The sequence below is a fragment of the Acipenser ruthenus genome, chromosome 1 (assembly GCF_902713425.1).
Source record: "Acipenser ruthenus chromosome 1, fAciRut3.2 maternal haplotype, whole genome shotgun sequence".
In the NCBI taxonomy this organism is placed as follows: domain Eukaryota; kingdom Metazoa; phylum Chordata; class Actinopteri; order Acipenseriformes; family Acipenseridae; genus Acipenser; species Acipenser ruthenus.
In genome coordinates, this window is record NC_081189.1 from 9165313 (window position 1) to 9190313 (window position 25001).

At 41.8% G+C, this 25001-nt stretch overlaps 1 protein-coding gene across 4 annotated transcripts in view; it reads right to left on the reverse strand.

Moving 5' to 3' along the window:
- Positions 1–741: 741 nt before the first annotated feature.
- Positions 742–25001, reverse strand: part of LOC117403497 (LHFPL tetraspan subfamily member 2 protein-like) — a 71519-nt gene continuing 47259 nt past the window's right edge. For 2 of the 4 annotated variants that reach the window (XM_058994737.1, XM_058994798.1), the window contains 2 exons: positions 18792–19584; positions 742–5126 (listed from right to left, as the gene is read on the reverse strand). In XM_058994737.1, coding sequence (XP_058850720.1) covers positions 4870–5126; positions 18792–19197 — 663 coding nt within the window. In that variant the 5' untranslated portion in view covers positions 19198–19584 and the 3' untranslated portion in view covers positions 742–4869. Of the gene's footprint in view, positions 5127–18791; positions 19585–22045; positions 22178–25001 lie in introns of all 4 variants that reach the window. The other 2 variants (XR_009308028.1, XM_058994850.1) reach the window with 2 other exon arrangements.

Sequence of the window (25001 nt, forward strand, 5' to 3'; positions counted from 1 at the left end):
ATTCCACAATCTGCAACCATAACCAAGTCATGCTTTTGTATTCTGTGCATAATGTCACTATGAGGCACTGATTACAGTGTGGTTGAGGGGCAAGGCAACGCAGAAACACAATGTTCTATATTGCATTGCATTGCTACTCTCAAGACATGGTCCTGAAACTCTCATATCAAAGCAATAAGCAGACTTATGTAGTCTCAAATTTCATACCATAACAGATGCGGATTTGACCTTGAAGGTATGTTTCTTTTACACCACCCTTCATTTCCACTGCCTAGCATCACTGTGCTCTGATTAAATCTACTTCCAGCCTCGCTCTTCATTCCAAACATGTGTTACATGTAATATACTGAACCAGGCAAGCCTCTGAACTGGACTTAGTGCTGAATCTTTTAATTGTACACCTGCTGTGGAATGGCACACATGGCTGTAAATGCCTACCTCTGATATGTAACAAAACCACTCTGGACATCATAGTGCAAAAGCATCTAGTGTACAGAATACAGGAAACGACAACCATTCAGGGCTTTACTACATCAATAACTATAGTAATGCCATTTGAATGTCTGCGTAGAATAAACCTCAGAACATTATTGGCCAGCAAAGCCATTTAGTTTCCCCATTCTGACACACATTTCCATTTACTGCCACCATTTTTGAATGAGCTGTTTGCCATTTGTTTTGCCAACAGTGTAAAGAATAGCTCCCAAATGTACATTCAGTAAAGAAATGAAGACGAAGACATTTAAACAAGACCAGGTTTATTATTTCAAAGTAGCGTCGCTCATTTCAGTATCATGAGAGCACGGCATGCCTCGGTGCATTGCTGCTGAATTCCCTTGTTACAGAAGCCTACAAACAAATGGTCAACAGGAAGGAAACCCAGAGGCGTCTTCCTCTACAATACAACTCCAGCATTCCCCCAATAAGGCTCTCCGGTCACCTGATAAGCGGAACAGCAGAAATTCAATGATTTGACAAACAAAGGGAGGCTGACAATGGAAACGACATATTGCCCTACGAAATCATTGCTGCTTACAAGTTGACATCACCCTCAGCAATGCTTTTACTACAAGTGTCTTAAATCTCAGGAGGCTGTTTGCTGTCACAGTATTATGATATTCTTGCCCTTTTCATTTTTGATACAGTGATGAGCATGTGGGTTTGAAAAAGGGGTGGGATTTTTTTGTATTTTTTTTAAGACATCACTGGCTGAATAATAATTTCTATAAAAGGCACATGGAATGGAATGGGAGAGCTGGGAACAGGAAAAGGAAGTGTGAAGAGATAGCACTACAGCTGTCATGCAGAATGACCTGGTTATGGATGAAGAGGGAGACTTCAGAAAGCATAGGACTCCTGCTGTAATACAGTAGGTAGCCCCATTGCTGCAATCACACGCACACCGTGCTTGTATACGCAGAGCTGAATGAGGGGTGATAAGAGACAGCACTGCCAGCATCTTTCTTACCAGGGCATCCATCCAAACATCACATTTATCACAGAGCTCCCGCAGAAGGGAATTCTCCCAGAAAGAAACCACATTGCCAGGGTAATTATTGGCTTTTGGCGGATGTCTGGTGAAGTCAAAAGTTGTCATTAAAGGGTTAAACTAAGGCATTAGCCTCTGACATCAGCAGACACAGATCTCTTCAGTGCATGCTGTGGTGGACTGTATGTATCTGTTCCGTTCGCTGGAGTGAAGATCACACTGCAGGACAAACATTGGATTCCAGCTGCAGTAATGTTGGGTACTCACCTGTTTGGTTCTAAATAGGTAGTGATTTTAAAACTCTTAAGGCATGCTAGGGTAGTGGAAGGAGTACAAGGACACAAGCCTCTTTTCACACTTGTTTTGCCTAGATGCACCATGTTTTGATATTGCACATATCTCACATACTTAGGCGTATACACATATATATTTAAATAGGTTACATTTACAGGAAAGACTATGGCACCTTGCAATACATACATTAAAAAAACACACACACACACACCACAGACATTGAACACATTGGAAAAGCTGGGGGGAAATAACCCTACAACATGTATTTGACATTGGTATACAGGCTCAACAGCAGCCTGCTTACAATCAGACAAACAAAACAATCAACCCATGCAGTCAATATACAAGAACACGTGTCATTTTCCCCACAATTTGAAAATGAAGGATTCATAAAAGTTGTTGGTTAGCAGAAGGGACCTGCTTCATATATATTTTGACTTCTGTAAACATACCAACATTAGATTTCACTGTTCTGCCAAAGTGAAATGAAGTTATTTTATATTTTGCCAATGACATTATTGAAATGGACGCACATGTGCAGGTAAAGCAACCTAAAGAATGACTGTGTCCCGTTTGAGAAGCACACCAGTTTTCTTTTTTAATTAGAAGGTAGGGACATTCCAGTCTGAAGAAATCAACATAAAAGTTCCATTGTTTTTTTTTTTTTTAGTTAAAAAGCGGAAATGAAATATGTTACTGAACATATTGTTCTTCCTCCCCTAGAGATTGAAATGAGTTTGCAGGGTCAATTTCATAAATCTGACATTGCTGAGACACGATACTACTGCAGCTGCCTTTGGCTCTCAACCCGTTTCACTGGCATTCCCGGCAGAACACTTCACAAGACTGCTTACATCAGCAGGATCACTCGGCAAGGTGCTCACCCTTTCATTCTTTACATTGTAAACTTCACTCTAAACCAAAAAGTTGCACCTTCCAGTTTCCTTTTTGGGGGGGGGGGGTACACAGTAGGCCTTTGTTTAGATGGTTATAATGTTCGTGTGAGCCGTCCTGCTTTCAGTTTTCACTATCCTGATGTCAAGGCACTTCGGAGACCTTGTAAATGAAGCGTGTCCGATTGTTGGCTGAAAGCCAGTAATCGAGGCTGAATAGCTGGTTGATGATTGGACGCTCATATCTTAATTTCCTCTGAAGGCGGGGGCATCTTTTTTATTATTATTATAACTCAAACTTGTTAACAAGAAAAAGAAAAAGTAACCCACTTAGAACTGAGCCATCTTTCTGGAAATAATAAAAAGTGTATTGAACTGGATCCATCACAGATGATACAGCCAGGTCCATTAACGTTCAGTACAGCACTGACCTGCCAGTGTTGGAGTCACACGTTGCCATTGCACTTCAGTGAATTATGAGGAGGGAGGTTTCTGCAGTTTACCAGCTGGTGTAAAAATGGGTGTGAGGTGAACACATCTGTTGATTACGAGTGTAGAAACCTGCTTGTATCTCTACACAACACAGACCCAGAAAGCAATTGCTTTCTCACAGAATGAAAACCAAGGGAGTAAAAACTACACTGGAATAAAAGACTGCAATGCTACTCTAGATTATAGTCAGGATTTCCATAACAGACATTGTTACAGTACCTTTTAGATTTCTTTTTTTTTTTCTCAGATATACACCACTTCAGCTTAAACTCATCCATCGGTGCACTTATTATTTGAAATAAACAGAAAACGTCTACTTATTCAGTCATTGATAACAGCACACCCTTGCTTGAAGGACTCAGAACAATGACTGCTTGAGCCAGCCCCAGGCGTTTGCGCTGGGAGAGCACTATTGAGAACACTATTGTTTCTGGCATTAGCTGCCCCAAGCTGCAGACTGCCCAGGAAACTACAATCCCAGCCTGTAGTTAATGATGGAAACTACATCCCTGTGTAAGAGAAGGCAGCCTTGGCCAGGTTCCCTGGCTGGTGTGGGGGGAGACAGCAGCCGGCACCAAGGCGTCCCAGAGGGTGGGGAGGGGGCTGAAATATAGTTTTAGTTTTTGTTTTTAAGTTTGGAAGCTCTGGCATGTGGGGAAAAGATATTCGATCCTGCAAGAATTTGAAGACAGAGGGTACTGGAAGGAGCTGTTGGCACCGCTATCTGGTATTGTCCTTTATGCTCTGGACGCGTGGTCCTCTCTGAAGAACCACGCTTCACAGAATGGTTTGGAACCTGTACAGAGCATCTTTTATATTCGGATCCCAAGGAGTGGATTTCAGGCCAAGGGAGGGCTGTAGAGGGATAACGAATACATTTCAGTCATGTGCTTTTGCTCCAGCACAGCACCTTGTACTGGTAACCCGACAGCCAACCACACTAGCTGCCCCGATATATTGACTGATCTCAGTTGGTAGTATCGTGCATCATAATGGAAAAGAATAAAAAAAACTGTGAAAAAGTATTTTTGAGCACAATGCTGGGCACTGAAGTTGTTACCAAAGTTTTGTTTTTATAGAACATAGTGGTTTGAGTACAAAACTGCTGGTTTTTTAGATTAAAATTCAACAAATTCAATCAGTCTGTTATGCAACACATTCTGTACATTATTTACAAGGTATATACAAATCATGTTGTGTCGTTGTAGCTTATGTTGGCACCATACTGACACACCCGTTTGTGTTCAGACACAAAAAAACAAACAATTAAGAAACGGATTGCCACAGGGCGAGCCTTTTTTCCTGATGCTGCATACAACGACGATTAGAAAAGTCAAAAACAACAAGACCATGGCAGCCTAAGGACCACAGGCTGTCAGTCTTAGTGGTAAACAATGTTGTGCTCCCTTTCTACACTGAGCAGAGATGATGGAAAGAGTCTGTATTCCCAGGTGAGGAGGAGGAGTGCTCCTTGTGAAAGATCCTGTAATCCCAGGCATGGAGAAGGAGAATGGATGGAGGAGGAGCAGTGCTTTGGAAAGATCCTGTATTCCTAAGCGAGGAGGAGGAGGAGGAGGGGTGCTCCTTGGGAAAGATCCTGTATTCCCAGGTGAGGAAGAGGAGGAGGAGGAGGAGGAGGAGGGCTCCTTGGGAAAGATCCCAGATTCCCAGGCATGGAGGAAGAGGAGGACTCCCTGGCACTCACAGCAGGCAGATGAGGCTCTTTCCCTCCTCGATCTCCTCCTGCACCCTGTCACTGGACGTGGCGATCTCAGCCTGTGCAGAGAGCACGGCACAGATGAAGGTGAGCACGGTGCCCCCGATGGCTGTGTAGAAGGCCCAGCCCAGCGAGCACTCCCCCACCTTGTATGGAGACGCATCATGGCCGCAGTAATCCTGCACCTTCTGAGAGCCCCAGCCAGCCGGGTACAACATCAGGCCCAGGATCAAGAAAAGACCTGAACAAAAACAAAGACATTACACATGTTAAAAATCAGGAAAGATCAATTATTTCTGTATATTTTTTACCTGGACCCTGTAATATTATTCCCAAAAATGATAACACAGAAACATGCATTTTGTAAACATGCCTCTTTACTTTGCATTCACAGGTAGGAACAGAATGGTGGAGAGCTCAGACTGTGTAACAAAGAATGCAGTCCCATGTCACACGCAGCCTCAAAAGTAAAGTGCCATTGATAAACTGGACTATTGCACCCTATGGGCTGGTGCGGCAAAGACCAATATAACACAAGCACTGAATGCAGAACATTACAGACCCAACAACAGCAGCCACCAAAGCCGTATAAAACTATGGTAATGTCCAAAAAAAAAAAAAAAGACAAGTATGAAAGTGTATTGTGGGACAAAAGGGTCAGATCTTTCACAAAAAAAACAGCTTGCCTCAATACTTTAGAGTTTAAACAAACAGACACTGCCTCTCTAAAGAGCCTGCTAGTTAAAAACAGGAAGGGCAAAGCTTCTAAGGGTAAGCTGTCTGCTCCTGCTCTGGACTGCACTGCTGCTTTCCTTCTCTCGGTAAACAAGCTAGAGGCGCACTTCACTAAACCACAGTCTCAGTCTCCATGTCCCAACCTGCCTTTTTAAACCAGGAAACCGTGCTCTTAAAATCTCGTCAAAACAATAAGATTACAAGAACAATCAAGCAATAAATACATACTGGATATAAATATATGATCATAACAAAAAGAAAAAGCAGTGATTGTGTTGTCAGAGATCCGCTTCTGAGGACCTCTCCTGAGGATACATGTCTACAGTGCTGATGCAGAGGGCACTGCATTCCCAGAGTGCAGGTCTACAGTGCTGATGCAGAGAGCACTGCATCTCCACAGAGTGCAGGTCTACAGTGCTGATGCAGAGAGCACTGCATCTCCACAGAGTGCAGGTCTATAGTGTTGATGCAGAGAGCACTGCATCTCCACAGAGTGCAGGTCTACAGTGCAGATGTAGAGAGCACTGCATCTCCACAGAGTGCAGGTCTACAGTGCAGATGCAGAGAGCACTGCATCTCCACAGACTGCAGGTCTGCAGTGCTGATGCAGAGAGCACTGCATCTCCAGAGTGCAGGTCTACAGTGCTGATGCATTCTCACACAAGATAAAGTGGGGAAACTGCAGGGAGTAAAACTTTCATAAAGACCTGACAGGTAGAGTGAAACCCCCCTGGTGGCCTGTGATTGCCCACTCCCTGGGGACTCTGACGTTTCTCAGACAAAGATCACAATAAACCTCATTAGCACAGTTTAGACTTGCAACCCAGCTTTAATCATAACTTGTAAATTGTAAAATGACAGCCAGACCCCAGAAGTATGACACCACAAAGGCTTACCGCCCTTGTCAGAACAGATATGAACTGGGCTTCAGAGTGGCGCATCCAGCAAAGGCACTCCACGTGGAGTGCAGGATGTGCCCTATAGCCTGGAGGTCGCAGGTTCGAGTCTAGGCTATTCCACTGCCGACCGTGGACAGGAGTTCCCAGGGAGCGGCGCACAAGTGGCTGCCCGGGTGGGGGAAGGGCTTAGGTCGGCCAGGGTGTCCTCGGCTCACCGTGCACCAGCGACCCCTGTAGTCTGGCCAGGCGCCTGCAGGCTTGCCTGTAAGTTGCCCAGAGCTGCGTTGTCCTCCGACGCTGTATCTCTGAGGTGGCTGCATGGCGGGCCTGCAGAGTGAAAAGAAACGGACGGCTGACGGCGCACATTTCGGAGGACGCGTGTGTCCGTCTTCATCTCTCCCTAGTCAGCACAGGGATGGCAGCGGTGGGCCGGGTTGAAATAAAAATAATTAGCGATTCAAAATAAAAAAAAAATTTAGATATGAACTGGCAGGTTCCAAGCCAGAGGCCTGAGCAGGCTGCCAAGTTTCAGACACACTTAAAATTAACATTTTATTGGGATTGTAAACTAATTTCAGAAAGACCAAATACATTGTTGTCTGCTAATTAGTTATTATTAAGCACCTTTTTAGTAAACATAAAACCTCAAGGAAACCAGGTATTCTCAGGCTTATGAAATGACTGTGAAAGGACTTGATTACAGCAGGTACTACAACAATACAATGGAATGCCTCTGTAACGACAATGTATCAAATTACATAAATAGGCAACAGCTTGTGTTCGGTTTTTTTTCCAAATAAAATTGTGTTTGGTACTTAATGGGTTAAATAGTTTTGATAAGTACAGGTCTGTCTGAAGTAAAAGAAACCCATTTAAAATGATTGGAGGGCTGAATCCCCCATGACTCAGGAATATGACAGAGCATCTGTACAAAATAAATGAATCACAAAACTAATTTCAAGCCGTATAATGTTTGCCCTACATTTCAGCTGCAATGTGTTTTCGGCTGCAATAAAGCAGGATTGAAAAGCAGGGCCTGAATGTTTTCCACATGTGAAACAGCCTGGCAGTGAGGAGACTGTTGGCATCAGATGGATGATGATGTGGTTCAACTTTTCTTCACCAGAAAACACAAATCGCCTGATATTTCTCATTCAACGTGGAGCTGAGGAAGGCTTGGGACGCTAAGTGACTGGGCCAAGCAGTAAGAGCTCTGGTTAAAAAGACCTGTGGGCAGGACTGATGGTCGTTGATGTCACTGTCACCACTCTGAGACTACGGTTTACGGTCTGGACTTCCCTTTGCCCTTGTGTGTAAATATTTGTCTATTGTGAGAAAACCCTTTACTGCTTGGGAGGACAGGTGTGTCACATACTGGGCCCTGTTTGAGACTTTCGTTCTATATTACAATGCATTAGAGGGCTAATATAAGACATGGGGGGTCTGTTTCAATGCACATGCAAACATCTTTTTCTAAAAAATAATTTTAACATAATAATATTAAAAGGGAGAAATTCTATCATCAAATCGTACAGTAGATCGATACTATAAAAAAACGCTGACATCTTTCGCCACAATACACTTGGATGAATTGGGGATTTTCTTGTTAACATGCGTTTTGCTTATTTTTTAAATGGGTATATCCTGACTTTCTTACTTACCAGACAAGCATGACATGATTACACTGATGGGATTACTGTTATTTTAGACATTATGGAGTTACCGGAGACTCAGTGACAGAGTTAGGTTTCCCTGGAATGAGCGGCAGCTCCTCGGATTGGCAGTGGGACATGACCCCTTTGACCTTTAGGTCACCCATTCAGTTCCAGTCTGGGTCACAGGTGATCAACACAATTCTGAGATCACTTCCATCTGCTGGTAGTGCAGGGGGTACAGACCCGCAACAAACATTTGACTTGAACTAAACTCAAACTATGAAAAACAAACTAAAACATCTTTGCTGTGAACTGTAGTACAACCAATGCCTGGCTATTGGATTACTGACTTTCACAGATCCATCTCCAAATCAGCTATCACCATGTATTCCTGGCTGAACGATTTTGCTTATTGTAGTGCGGCAAACAGACATTCTACAAATCAGCAGGTCAAAGTTCAAACAATAGAGTTTTAAAAAGGGCTGGTTCTGACCGATGTTGCTCACTGTAACAATCTTGTCAATTCATATCAAACTGAAAACTGTGCTACTGCTTCTCTGCATCTTAATGAAGGAGAAACAGCACCACACACCGTAGAGCTGGGATTCATATTACTGGGACATGGGATGCTTGGTGAGGAAACCTGTCAAGACTGTCTTGATCAAAATGAATTGCCGGTCTCGTGGCTGCAACAATCTGGAGACTGAACTGCCCTCTCAGTCACTCAGTATATACATTTTAATGTTTGTTGGAGTATTTGTCCCAGCATAGAAACTGTGCACAATACAGAAAGCTGGTTTGCTATCTTCTTAGCTGTGCTAAGATCATCAAGAGACACTGATTAAGTACACAAAGTATTCTTTTATTCTTCACTGAAGGACCCACTCCTTGATTTCTGGTTGGTGTTGTTTTTTTTTTTCCCAACCAACTCATCTTTATTTCAAAGAGAAGAAACATTGCCAGGAGTGATTTGCTTCAGCACACATAGAAAGTCTGACAGGTTGTAAATCAGATTTCTCAATAATATGCTTCAGTGTTTATTGCTAGAGTTGAGTCAACAAGAACATAGACCTGGACGGGCAAGTCAAATCCTGTACAAGTTTATCTGGAGATGAAAAGTTCCCACACTAACTGCTTGAGGGAAATGTTGTGGCGATTGCAAAATAACTCACTTTACAATGTCAATTCTCCTGAAGATACTGTATGGGAAAACAACAATAAAATAAAACAAACAGGAAAGGTCTTGTCAGTGGAAAATACCTACATTTATAAAACACCCAGACCTTGCATTACATTTCAAAATTAAAAAAAGAAAATTATTACTAACCAAAATTATATTTAAATTTCAAACAAATCAAAAACTCAGGATCATTTCAGAGAAAATGCACACGGCTTAAAACATATTTATAGCGCCGGCAGAGCAAGACATTTAGCCCTGATAGCAAGCTGCTCTTACTGAACCTCATTCAGTGTGGATCAATACTTCTGTTTCCATCTGGGTTGATCAGTATTCTATAAGCAAGCCAGAGGTCAGTCAGCCTCTCAGGATATGTGACTCTCAGATCACTGGTGAGGATTAACCTGCTAGGTACAGTACAGTACAGTGCATGTAGAGATTAGGTGGCTCATCCGTATTCCCCATCTGGTGTAAGTGTGGCAACCTAGCCTCAAGCAAAGTGAGGTGTAATAGGTGAAGAATGTGGGGAGTCTGCAATGGAACAGAACCCATTCAATCTTGATCCAGGGTGATCTGCCTGACCTAATCCACCACTTAAACCATGCAGAAAGTAGTACCACCAATATCCGTCTCCATCGTATCTTCAGTTATCCTCGGATCACGCCTCAGTGTGACCACATTGCCAAAGCCAGCACAGCTGTCTCCTTGTGCAGGACTGCAATGTGAGAAGGCTGTTCAAACTCCCAGCAGAAAGGAGAAGAAGGGTTCACAGGTATAGTACATGAGCTGAAGCTTAGCTGGAATATATTTTAGTAATTTGTTGAGGAAGCCACTTCTCCAGGAGAACTGCAGCAACTTTCCATTTCCTATGGATTATTATTAATAGTTTTGTTTGAGCAGACTAGATTGTATGAAACATTCAGTTTATGATCCAACAAACTCAATAGCAATTTCCTCTAGAACCAGCACAAACCCTGCATTCCATTCCAGACAGGCTTTGTGTACTCTGACTGGCCTAGCTTCTAATAACAAGGACATTTTTAACTTGTTGGGAAATGACATTTATGGAAAAAACACACACTTGTAAACAGCAGCACCTCAGTCATAATCGACAGGAAGAAAAACAAGTGATAAAAGGAAAAGGAAGAAAAACAGATCTGGTAATGGTGATAATTGAGTCAGGTTTCCTCATTGATTAACACACAGTCACCTGCCTGTTTCTGCTGAACTGTACTTGGACAAGCCACATCTCTACAGGACTGCTGAACTGTACTTGGACGAGCCACATCTCTACAAGACTCTGCTGAACTGTACTTGGACGAGTCACATCTCTACAGGACTCTGCTGAACTGTACTTGGACGAGCCACATCTCTACAGGACTCTGCTGAACTGTACTTGGACAAGCCACATCTCTACAGGACTCTGCTGAACTGTACTTGGACGAATCACATCTCCTTACAGGACTCTGCTGAACTGTACTTGGACGAGCCACATCTTACAGGACTCTGCTGAACTGTACTTGGACGAGCCACATCTTACAGGACTCTGCTAAACTGTACTCGGACGAGCCACATCCCCTTACAGGACTAAGTTTCACAATTGCTGAGACAGAGTCACAAAACAATTGTAACATAATTTGTTACCAGGATCATATTGTGCCTGAAGTTTAATACAGGATCTCTTTAATTCACTTCAGTTCTTGAATGTTTTTTTTTATTTTTTTTTTACCTTTCACTAGCTAGCTCGCCTTCATACTTCAACAGTTTGCTTCTCTCAAATGCTTGAGCAATAGTGCGAGTCAAACCAGGTAGAATGAAAGACTGTATGCATTTCAGATCTTAACATGCTCAGACACTACTATTATTCACTGTTACTTGCTGCCTCAGGCACAGAACTTCCCATTAGAAAATGTGGTACCTTCACTGACGGGCACAAAGCCAACAGTTTTTAAAATATGATAAAAAATCTTATTACAAGATACAAGATAAAAAAAAAACTGCCTTCAAGATATGGGTAGAACAGGAAACCTCTTGAGCAGTCATTCCCCAAGCGCCCCTACACAGGTTAGGAAGAAGAAGAAATGCATGCCCAGGAGACAGACACAAATGTGCTGCAGGGTAAACGGCAGTGCATCATGAATGGCTGCCTCTCATCCGGGGAATGGCTGCTCCAGGAATACACAAACCCTGCAGAGATGTTTCTATCAACCATGGACTGGCTGTACTCCTTATACTGTACCAGCATCCATCATTCATTATTACACCTTTAGCAACAAATAGGAGTTTAACCACTTAGAGCTACCGTGGCTTCCATTAGAAAAGGTGCATGCTGCTTCCTTTCAGCAGTCCATCATCCAATACTCTATAAAATCCCTGCTTCTGACAGTCAGACTGGCAAAAACATGTTGCCATCCCGTCTGAGTTTACCATAACATGATGAATGACTGATTACTACACAGCAAGATTCTGTTTACCCAAATTCTGTACCTTTAATCTTAAATCAGTGCTGCTTTTAGAAATGTACCCACAAACCCACATATGTGTAACAGCTGACAGTGAAAGGTTTATCATCATTGGCTGGGGAATCCTCAGTAAGCAGCAGATTAATGGAAGGCATCGTTCCTGGCTGTGGAAGCTGGCTGTTTTGCTCCACTCCTCTAATTGTTTGCAGTTTTATAATTCATTTGATATTTTTTACAGCTTTTAATTTCTTTCATCGGAAAACAAAAAGCAGCCATTTGATCCAACAAAAAATGAAAAAACATTTCTTCCAACCAAACTCCAACAAAACCATGAAGACTCTGTGGTTCCGTTTGAAATAGATGCAGCAACAGAATCTTGCTTGGTCTGCAAATACTTGTTTATCGAGACGGCAAGATGTACTGTAGTGTGTGTGAAAGAGCTGCTGGGCAAAAAAATGCAAATACAGATCTTCAAGAATCTTCACTTAAAAGACTCAGACACGGCGATGCTGTTGCTGTCGCTGTCCGTGTTATTGGAATGCAGAAAAGATGAAAACACACGTAGATGAAGGCAACAAACAATGCTTAGAATCCCATCTCGATGTCATGGGAACTGTTTACTGTTAGTATATACTAGCATGAAGAAAAAAGTGTGTCTGTGTTCATATGTATATCTATACACAGACAGAGATTGTTTAAAACTATGATATAGCATAGTTTAAAAGTTCATAAAAATGTACAAAATGCACATCCCTGGAGTTTAGTAGCCTTTGTGTTAACAACTGATCGTTTATATCTGATGGATGGAATGCAACATTTTGGGCATGTGGTTTTCAGGAACGCATGAACAGAAAAGCTAGCGTGACTTCTGCTGTTGTCACTACATAGCTACACAGCAGTAAGCATCCCATTAAAATGTAATCTTTACAGCTAAGAATAATAATGCTTTAAGATTACGATTGCCCTCTATCTGATTCTAATCTCATGAGGACTAGCACCCAGTAATTATAAACATGCAGTCCCCTGAACTGGATCTGTATGCGTGTGTCATGATTGGACTGTCAAGATCCACAGGCCTGATAACACTGATGAATTTAGACCAGGACTTTTGAAACAGGGAGGTTTGAGTGACATGTTAGTGAATGAGAATCCAGAGTCTAGGAAGGCATCTCATCTTCTCCATCTGTTCCCAATCCACTGCTCTGAATCAGGTCTGCAGCTGTATAGTGTTTATGTTCTGCTCCACTAAATGGAACGGTGGTGTCCAAGAGCAACGTCCAATCAGAGCATTCAATCCAAAAAAAAAAAAAAAAAAACCAAGGAGCTTTCAGTTCCAAAGCATTACCTCAGCTTGTACTGGTCATCTCTTAACTCTCTTTCTTAGCAGCTTTAGTGATTTGGAGACCAGCCAAAACAATCTTTTAAGTGTATATCTATAGATGGCAGGGACTGTCCAGTGAGGCATTCTGGTTATAGTATATAGTACATGGTGGCACAGCATAATGCACTCAGTGAGTTTTACTATTCCAGATAGTTTGATCTGCAACCAAAAGCTAAGTTTACTCCACAACATCTTTCTCATGCTTTACACTAGTTAAAATATCACACAATAATACCTTGGTAGCCTTTTCTCTCGCCTCACTAACCCTTTCTCACACATCCCTATCTTTTTGCGGTAGATTGTTTTGAACAGGGGCGGCCAATCACAGCCCTGGAGGGCCATTCCACAACCCTGTTCTAAAAATTGTTTAATTGAACCAATTAAGTTGAAGTGATTAATGATCTCATTTTACCTGTTAACCCTGGAGTGGAATGCCCTCCAGAACAGTAATTGGACACCCCTGGCTTAGACCATGTTCACTTTGACTTGGGTTAAGAAGCCATTTCATCCAGCCTCCCATTATACAGATCCAAAAATGCCCAAGGTCATTCGGTTCTTCTTTTTATTCATTTTTAGTTAAAACACAACCACCCAGAACCTCTGATAAGAGAACCCCCACACCCACCCCCCCAAAAAAAAAAAAAATCACTAAAAATAAAATCTACTTGCTGGCAAAACCTTGCTAAAAAGGTATTAAGCTTTGCTGGCAAGATCAACCTTTTAATTGGCCCCGTGCCATCCTGCCGCAGGGATTTCCAGCCCTGATAAGTGGCTTGTTTCAGCTGTTCAGAGTGTGCCCTTCACAGAGCAGACATGCCCACATATTTCAAGCTCACTTATTCAGCCTAGGTTTAGTTCAATTTACTTTTCAGGGAGCTCGTTTATTTTAATGTCATTATGGCAAATGTTCACTGACCAATCGGCTTGCCTAATCAAAGAACTTAACAAATGGTCACTGATCAATCAGCTTGGCTAATCAAAGAGCTTATCAGGTGGTCACTGACCAATCGGCTTGCCTAATCAAAGAGCTTATCAGGTGGTCACTGATCAATCGGCTTGCCTGATCAAAGAGCTCATCAGGTGGTCACTGACCAATCGGCTTGCCTAATCAAAGAGCTTATCAGGTGGTCACTGACCAATCGGCTTGCCTAATCAAAGAGCTTATCAGGTGGTCACTGACCAATCGGCTTGCCTAATCAAAGAGCTTATCAGGTGGTCACTGTCCAATCGGCTTGCCTAATCAAAGAGCTTATCAGGTGGTCACTGACCAATCGGCTTGCCTAATCAAAGAGCTTATCAAATGGTCACTGATCAATCAGCTTGCCTAATCAAAGAGCTTATCAGGTGGTCACTGACCAATCGGCTTGCCTAATCAAAGAGCTTATCAGGTGGTCACTGACCAATCGGCTTGCCTAATCAAAGAGCTTATCAGGTGGTCACTGACCAATCAGCTTGCCTAATCAAAGAGCTTATGAAGAAGCACAGCTGCAGACAGTGTGTGGCGCTGGTTCAGTTGCCTATACTAGCTTCACGCAAAAGCTCCCATCGAGACATCTGATGTAATCTCACTGTCCTCCATTTAACCTTTCTTGAGAAGGACTTTTTATTTACAAAGAAGCTTTCCTGTATAAAAAAAATAAAAACTATTTTACATAATTAGCCAAATCAGAATATGAATGTGCCTTCACCACAGTACGAGTAGGTCTCTCCAAGCCTTCAATTTTAATTTAAATGCATTGCTGCCATATATTTAGTACAATCAAAACACTCTTTTTAGAGGATATAAGACTTAACATTGACTTGTAATTTGGAATAATGTAATCAAAATTGGAGGCTCAAGTAAAATGAACTTCCATATTTGTGCTCAGTAGCCTGAAATCATAGAATTCAAAATGATAGAATTCATCCTTTTTATGGCATGGCATGGCAATTGTGCTCATTATGAAAGCTTTTTTCTCTCTTTTATTGTGGGGTGTTTGTACAATGAGCTTTTTGGGGTTTTCTAAAGGAAATTCACTTAAGCATGTTGCTGCTTTGGCCTGCACACTCACTACTCAACATTAAATTAATGGCTTGACGGATTTGTGCTTCGCAAAACAATTTGAGCAAAGCATGTCGAGTTCCATTTATTCGTTGGCTAACAGCACGAGCCTCGAGGCGTTTTACACTTTGATACCTGCACCAATCCAGAGCTCACAGTGCATCATCGCGTGGGCAAAAACCTTAAGACAGCCATCAGCAACAGCATGGACCAGCCCTGTGTGGAACAGCAACACCTACAGGGCTCAACTCAGGTCCCATGTGCTTTACTCACAGCTGCTAGTTTTCCCTCTTTGATGACATCATAAGGCAGACCCCTCCTATCATCATTGCTTCCTTAACTAGCTCAGGACAGCAGAATCATTTGCATCGCTGCACAAAGGGCTCCACTCACTCAGCTGAGAACGACAGCCTCCCTGCCTCCCTGCCAGTCGTGCCACAGCCTGGCGCTATGCCACTTACAAACTGGAACTGCTTCTATGGCCTTTTAAAACATTCATTACTGACCAACCACCAGCCTTTCATTAAGATCAAACATTGGGATTGACTAACCTAACCGTAGATCAGACTCAACCCTAAACTCCTGTATGCCAGCTTCCCACCATTTAGAAAGATTCTAGGTTTCATATACAGTTGTAGTCAAAAGTTTACATTATTATTATTTATTTCTGAGCAGACACCCTTACCCAGGGCGACTTACAGTGGTATACAAAAAATACATTTCAAGAATTACAGTGCAATTAAGAGCAAGATACAAAATACAGTGACTTCAGTCCTAATAAGAGAAAATACAAAACACAGTATGATTTGACATCGGGGCAGTTCAAGAGCAGATAACAGTGTTGAAAGTTACATCAGGGTTAGATATGAGTGCAAGTGAAATACAAAATACTACAGATTGGGTTAAATGCCAGATTAAATACAGTAACATAGGGAGCAGATAAGTGTGTTAAAGTGCATTAAAGGCAGAGTGCTATATTGTCCAGAAGGGAAGAGTTGAGTTTTACAGGTGTTGTCTAAAGAGGTGTGTTTGAATTAGCACTTTTGGAGTTTTGCAAAAAAAATTGCTTTTGCTTCAAAAGATGTTTCCTAAAATTCTTTGTTTGAGAAATTTCTAGAAATTCTAAATTTCCACTGGAGTATGTAAATTTTTGACTACAACTGTATATGGTGATTTGTTTAATCAATGTCTTTATATAATATACTGTAATGTATTTTATTACATTTGAACTAAGCTTAAATATTTAAAACTAAGTGTTTACCTCTACTGTATATTTACAATACATTATCATCTATATATTTGCTTATTTTATTATGTTGTTGTCGTGTAATCCCTGTATGTTACAGTACACACTCTTTTGTACGTCATTATTATGAATATACTGTACCACTGTATTTGCTATTTACCACAGATCTGCTTGACTTCACCAAATATGGTCAAGTCTCATAGAAACAACTCTTTAGCTGAACGAGACCTGTATAAATGGTTATATAGCTTCATGTATCCATCGCAACCGGTCTTTTAGTTTCATAAACACCACAACTCAAACAATCCCTAAGAGATACGAAGCAGCACACAGCACAGGACGTGATAAGAGACAAAGCATGGCCTTGCTGTTATTACGCGGATGAAACTTATCTCATCCTGCCCGCCAACATGTTTGCAGGCTGTTTTCCTGTAAATTGCTCCTGTCATCATTTCAATATCCAATTTGTGTTTTGGTATCACACATTATCTGAACTCAACTACACAGCACCTCATGGGTGTGAGCGGGCAAAGCACAAGGGACTGGCCAATTGAAGGACAAAGTGGTTAGTATCCAAGGTGTCTGTAACCCTGACCTATATGCACAGCATGGACAGTGTACTTCAGAACTAATGAGCCATGCAGTTTCAGGAAAACTGTACTTTCTGAAGCTAATCAGGTTGCAGTATCGTGTTACAATATGGAACATAGTTATCCTCATGCTCTGCTGCCACAATATAAATGCTGGGGTTGTCTCTCAGTAACTGTGTCACATGCCATTTAAAAATCAAAGTATTGGTGTTTCAAAGCCTTAAAACTTAGTGAAAAACAAAGGGTGGTGATAACTGGACTGTCTTATCTTTAACCACATTCACACACTTTATTTGTGTCAGTGAAAATGTGAGGATGATTCAAAAGATCCACATTCACGAATCATGCTGCTATGAAACTAGCTCTTAAGTGGTGACGTCCTGGCAATGACCTTGGTCTCAGCCCTCCTTAACTCATCCCATTCCCAGAGCAGATGACATAAACAGCACCCACACACTTGCAGGTCACTAATGCTGACTAACTGGAATCTCTGACTTACTCAGAGCAAGTTCCCTAACAGCTGTTGGAACGGACTCCACTCAAACCCTCTCCCAAAATAAAAGAGTCGCGTCTGTCAACCATTCAGAGAGGCAGCACTTCAATATTGCATTAGCCAACAATACAACTACAGAGCTGCGGTGACCCGAGACAGGACTCTGAGGAGATACAAGAGCATGCTGCCGTGGCTTTGTTTCACCCCTCAGTTCAATACACTGAAGCCATCTGATTCTTGAGCACACATGAGACTATCCCCAACAGCAACCCTTTCAATAGGAAGTGACCTCATGGCAGGGGTCCTCACTAATTAACCAAGCAGCCAGCTCCTGACATCTCTAGTTCTTTTGGTTAAAATAATAATAATAATAATAATAATAATAATAATAATAATAATAATAATGGAAAAAGAATCTAACTGGCTTCAGTAATAGGTGGTAGAAAATGTCCATAAATTTGCCTGTTAAACAGTTTAACACAGCAATGGAGACTGCAATACCCTGTTCAAGTACTGATGCCAGCATTACTTTTGAAATTTCTAGGTCTGTGCTATTAGCAGTGTCAAACAGAATGAGGAGCTGCACAGTGAGTGCTGCGGTGAGGCAATCGCACACTGCACGTTACAGCAACACTAAGGACTCTGGAAATCACTCCTTACCAGTTTGAATCAAGAACAACGTTCCAGTGCAAGAGGGTGTGTGTGCCCCAAACTGGAACTAACACACATAATGTGGAATTGGCCCAATTCTGTTCAGGAAACCAAGGAAACACATTCTCAAAAATGACAATGTGATCTGCTGCACATGATTTAATTTAGCATGGCAAATACATCAAGGTACCTTAAACATACTAGTTTTAATAAAAAAGTCACAACTCCTAAAAGAAAATATGTACAGCTCACCCTGTCTACTTTAGTAACAGTGTTATCAACAACAAAAGGTGCGAGTGAGAGCCCCAAATAATTCAGGGTCAACTATACAAACTGAATGAACATATTTAAATTGTAAAATACGTATTTCTTTCAGATTTTTATTTTCATTAAAATTGTTTGTCCCCTGAAACCACCTTCCCTTTTGGTTCCCTGAAACAGACATACAATGTATTGCCAATGTCTCCGTTCAGTTTGACATTAACAGCACCAGTATTCAGCTGAGCCGGATTGTTTACTAAAAAAAAAACCAAAAAAAAACTAAAAAACAAGAGTGAATAAAAACGTGCCACTCACCTGCAATTCCCTGTAGTAATCCACAGACATTAAAAATACTTTTCTTCATGATGCTCTGAAAGCACATTGTAAAGATAGAAATAAAAGCCACAGTGCAGAGCAGTAAGAGTCCGGCTGCCAAGAAAATGGAAGTGGCTTGCCAGAACCCGCTGGCAATCTCCCCGAAGTTCTGGGCGTATGGGCCGCAGAGGGTTACGCGCCTCAGGTTGGCTACTTTGATGCAGCGCCCGTAGATGCCCAAGGTGGGCCGGTAGGGCTCAGCGCTGGTCTTGACGTCATTCACAAGGGGCTTGGCTCGCCCGATTAGCCAGTCTGCGCTCATGAAGGCAATCAGTTCAGCAAAGGCCACCACGATGCTCATCAGGGTCCACAGCATTGAACGGCAAGTTACAATCACATGACACATGGTGCTATTCCAGGCTGGTGACAGTTCCACAGGTCCAGAGCAGAAGCAGTTTTTTTTTTAGTTTTGTTTTAAATCCACTTTTAAAAATAGGTTTGTTCTTCCTTTTTCACTTCAGAGGGAAGCAAACTGTAAACCGAATTCACTTACTTACAGACTTGCCCGATGAATCCCTCAATGCTCTGGTCACCGACTAACTCCTTCAGCTACTTCAGCTTCTTCAGCTTCTTGTCCTTTCCCTTGCTCCCTCTCTCTCTCTCTGCTGGCTTTCCTGAGCAGTGGAGCGTGTACTTCTGTGTTAAGGTTCACACCGGTACATGATACTACATTTTACTGAAGCACGTCAACAGAGGTACGCCCAACGCCTTCTTACATCACTCCTGAACACACCTACAAAAAAAACAGAGAGAGAGAGATATGAACAAGGAGACTGATATGAAGTGGAGTAAAAAAACTCCCATACCAGCGCAATATAGTCCCAGGGTTTGTCTAGAGGCTCTGCATCAGCACTCACACTTCCGATAAGGACTTGTTAGGTTCAGCTGGAACAGGCCCAGATTTTCCTCTCCAACTGCTATTTATCTGTCATAGCTCAGGAACACCCACTAGTATTCTATACCATTACACAGCTCCACTGCACTTAACTACTTCTGTACTTCTGTATCATTGTATTTGGTGAGCCCTTTAACATCTGAAGTTAAGTACTTAGCTAAGCAGTCTTTTTCAGTGATTAAATGCAAACAAAACAAATATCTCCAGTATAATCCATTGGCCAGGGATATATGGCCAGGGCAGCAGTGTGGAGTAGTGGTTAGGGCTCTGGACTCTTGACCGGAGGGTCGTGGGTTCAATCCCCAGTAGGGGACACTGCTGTTGTACCCTTGAGCAAGGTACTTTACCTAGATTGCTCCAGTAAAAACCCAACTGTATAAATGGGTAATTGTATGTAAAAATAATGTGATATCTTTATAATGTGAAATAATGTATAATGTAATATCTTGTAACAACTGTAAGTCACCCTGGATAAGGGCGTCTGCTAAGAAAGAAATAAATAAATAAATAAAAATAATCCCCAACAGAAAAATAAAAAGTTCTGTATGAACTTCTGTGGATCTACAGTACCAGTAATCATGCCAATTAACATGTCACTTTTCACAAGTAGGGAATAGAGGCTGAAAAAAAAAAAATTAGGATGCAGCTGAGCTTAAATTTTCATTAGTGGATCCAACTAACTTTATTTTTAAATAATCCAACCACACCCTTATTTTATTGGAATTGAGTTTTTAAATTTTATTTATTATCCTTGTAATTCCCCAAACTACTGTCATTGTTTTTTTTTTTATATTTCCTTTGGAGGAAATGGTTAATGAACAGAGCCAGACTGACTTGAGTCACAGGCAGAATATCTATTTAAACAACAATGTTGTTAATGCCAAAGTAACCATGGCAACATTCAAATTCAGTTTTGGTTCATCTCATGAAGTGTGAATCCTTTAACAGGGCAAACTAGGAACCTTTTTTAAACCTTTCACAACATTTTTTTTAAACCTTTCACAACAAATAGCTTGTTAAACTAGCCCAATGCTTGGGACGAGTACATGAATAAAAACACTGATGATACTTTACACTTTCGTATTCTGGTGTGGATCGTGGCGTGAACACATCATTAGCACTTTGAGCAGATTAGCAGACACGCCTTCCTCAGCCTGCCTTCCTACTGCGTGCTCATTACCCTGGTAAGAGCTTTTGGAATGTCCGTTTTGCAAGCACAGCTCATCAGAGACACAGCTTAAAGAAACCAATGGGAAATGAAAGCGGAAAGCGCCAACACTGCTGAAAATCTATAGGTAGTTCATCCGTACCCATAATTACAAAAACACTCGGTGGTAGACCATGTAATATGACTAAAAGAGACGTATAAAATGCTTTTGACAAAGGCTTCGACTAGAAGTCTTTCTTCAACTGAAGACATGCAAATCCAACTGCACATAGTTCTTGTGAGTGGAAAACAAAACCAACATGCTGTGCTATACATGTGAGAAATGGGGTGTTTTTTTCATTCTACAATAAACTTTAAATGAGAATAAAAAGAAAAAAGAAAAGAAAAAGAAAAGCAGTTTGTCTTAAAATGACAGGCCTGAACTGTAATGTTGAACAGGGCCTGCAATTAAACTTGGTTTTAATTTGTGAAATCATGATTAAGATCTATATCCTAAAATCTGGTTGGCACTGCACCTGATATAACAAAAAACACCCTGCCTCCCTTTGGGACACCAGCACACCACAGAGCAGCATGAAAATCAGAGCCCCTTAACAAAGACTTGGGGAGTTCACTTGAAATCAGCAGATCTCTACATTACAGATGCTGTGCACAGCTTTTATCTGCTGATGTTTCTTATAGGCAGCGAGTGATTAAGCTTTTGTTAATGTAATTTCAAGCAGAGATTAAAAGATAAAGCCCACGGAGCAGGAGTGCCTGGCTCAGGTCAATGTGTTGTAACTGCTGCTGCCGTGCCACCCCCTCCCCCCCTCCACCCTCCACGACATGCTTCCAGAAGAGTGCACCAACCTGTTAACTTTCCCACCTAGCTGCTAGATAAGGTCAGGTGCCTCACATCTGTATACAGCGTGCAGTACAGTCCAGATAAACCCGCTTCATAAAGAGGTACTGCGTCATTCCAGCTCAAGCACACCACATTCTGGGGAGGTGTTTCCTCTATTTGTGGTGATGACACACAGATCACATGTGAGGGACAAAATGGTGCCAGGTCAAGTGTCATGCACATGCAAAAAAAAGAGCTGCGTGAGAGAGCCTGAAGGAGGTAAAGCACCTATCTGGATGACCTTATACCTCGTTGATTTCCATGTGGGGGATAACCAAGACAAATCACGTTATCCTTTTAGAAGTGTTTCAAAGGCTTTCCAAATGAATTGTCAGACTGCAAGGAGGGTTGGGAACTCCCGGATGGTCCACTTGAGCGACCTTAAGGTAACAAAGGGAAAATAACCAGTACTGTACTTCTTTAAAAAACACTCGATTATACATTGAAAACTATAAAGACAATTTCAGCCAATGCCTTCACCCGTTCACACTGAATGCATGTACTGTACACAAATAACTGTGCATTTATTCACAGCCCAACAAAAATCACTGAACTTCTCATATTAGGACTGTAAAGGCTCCCACCCTTTTCCCAGGGGATGAAACGTGCATCAGTGTAGTTTGCATTGCGGATGTACTGTACTCACAAGCCTCTGCACGCTCAAGCCTTTCGCAACACAAGTCCAATAACCCTGCTTTTCCTCAAAAGCAAACAAGACCATTCATTCACCACACATGTACCATACAGCACATACAGAGTGGGCTTGTAACAGTCCTGAGCCGAGGTGCGATTGTAATCCTGCATGTAATTGTTACTGTGGATTTCTCTGAATCAGTTTTCAATCGGACCTTACATTGCAGGTTTGAGTGGTGTGACCCATACACTTTTTTTTTCTTCAAGTGTTTGTTATTTTTATGCATACCACAGGGATATCCATAAGTGGCCAGGACTTCAAAACCACAGGCTCCATGGACAAACCCCCAAACCCCGGAGGGAACACACATGTTGAGCTGCCTCACAGACATTTCTATCAAACACACCACCTCCTGTCCTTTTAGCTCACATTTACAGTACATTAAAGAGTAAGTTGCGGGGTTCCGAAAAATATAGCGTTCCACGTCCCCACGTGTTGCTACAACTGTTTAAATAATGTACTTGTCATTTTTCTTTTCATGGTTAACATCCTGGTAACTTTTTACACTTAAAACTTTAAAGTCTGTTTCAAAGCTCTTTTCAAAATGTCTGCTCTAGTGCACTGATAGTGTGAGGATTATTGCCCACATTGTCAAACAGGTAATATAACGATCCATGATGTGGTATGGAACAGCAAAGCCAGAGCACTTTTTTTTCCATGCAGTGATTTATTGTGAGGAGAGAGCTCAAACCCCAGTGCACTACAGCAGACATTTTGAAAAGAGCTTTGATACAGACTTTAAATGGTTATAAGTGTAAAAAGTTGTCAGGATGTTTCCAATGAAAAGAAACATCACAGGTACGTTATTTAAAGAGTTGCAGCAGCACGTTGGGACGTGGAACGCTATATTTTTCGGAACCCCGCTACTTACTCTTTAATGTCTATAGGGTGGGATACGAATTTAACATCTACATCATCTAATACTGGTTACTGATTCCCCAGGAACGTGCTGGATCAGCCTGAAACATGGGAGTTCTGGTTGGTGCAAAGTATCTTTGGATCATTAAAAAACAACACAAAATGGTGTCTTGCAAGGTATTGTGATCTGGTCTCTGAAGCCAATTCATTTGGTGTGCAAAAACAGAGGTCATGGTCAACAAACAACCAAACAAACTGTGCAGTTTAATGAACTTGGTGACTTAATGGAAAAATGACTCACTGATGAATTCTGTTTAGCCAATTGATCCACATGACTGTACTGTAATATGCCTTAGAGCATTCACACACAGCATCCTTTCTGGCATGCCAGTCCCTTGTGTCAGACAGTACTGTGTATGTTAACATCTGTCAAAATAATTCACATTTACAAAGAACAGGACCACTTTTGTGTTTGTGGTTTTACTTTCAGCACCTTAACAGAAATTACATTTTATTACAGAACCAAAAGGGGGGAAAAAAACTGCTTTTACGTTGCAGGGAATTCAGTTGGCCACGACTCCTCCATAGTGTAACGGTTCAGGAATGCTCCGACTGGGGATGAAGTCACAAGGTTCAATTCTCTTTCTTAATGAAAATCCCAAACAAAGTCAACATTGTGTGATTCCGCTGAGGCTTCGGCGGTCTGCATGATGTAGACTTTCTGACCCCACATGAAGCACAGGGATTACCAGCCTTAATGAGCTCTGACACAACTTTGTTCCTTCTGATGAGTAATCAGCAATGCTTTGTTCTTCATCTTCTGTAATGCCCCGTGAGGGTCTATGAAGGAATGAATAAACTGTCCAACCGCAGTCTCCCCGCAATGATAATGCTATTCCGGGTGAGTAAGTGACACAATTCCCATACGCTAGGCTGGAATGAGATCATCTTCACAGAGACTAAACCAGGATTTCACAGCACAGCAATATCCAAAGCTGATCATTTACCACACGCATGCCTCATTGCTGAGCACACTTATCACAAGTGTTCTTTCACAGCTTTGAACAAAGTACACTTTAATACTTACGAATGATCATTGACTGTGTATCTGAAGAAGAAGAAGAAGAAGAAGAAGAAGAAGAAGAAGAAGAAGAAGAAGAAGAAGAAGAAGAAGAAGAAGAAGAAGAAGAAGAAGAAGAAGAAGAAGAAGAAGAAGGAGGATACAGAAAAAAAACATTTGAAGAGTCATTGTTTGAGTGCTAGTATAGTGTATAGTGTAGTTGCTTTATCTTTTTTTTTTTGGTGTGTGCATGTGCGTGTGCGTGTGTGATGAGGTCCCACATACTATCTCCACTGGGCTTGTTAAATTGCATATGACTAAGTCTATAAAAGCAAAGTCCTTCAATAAAACCAAAGTCCTTCAATAAAACTGAGCAAAACAAACACATCTCAGTGCCACTTGGGAACAGAGGTGAATGTGCCAGCAGACGAGGAGTGATGGATGAGGCACACATCGAGGCCTTGATCCTTGAACTTCTCCTGCAGCGATTCACTATAATTGGATAATTACCGAGTCAGTCCCGGGCTCACAGGGGCCGGAGCCAGGCACAAAAGGGGGCCCTTGAAAGCAAGCAGCCTCCCCTGACAGCACA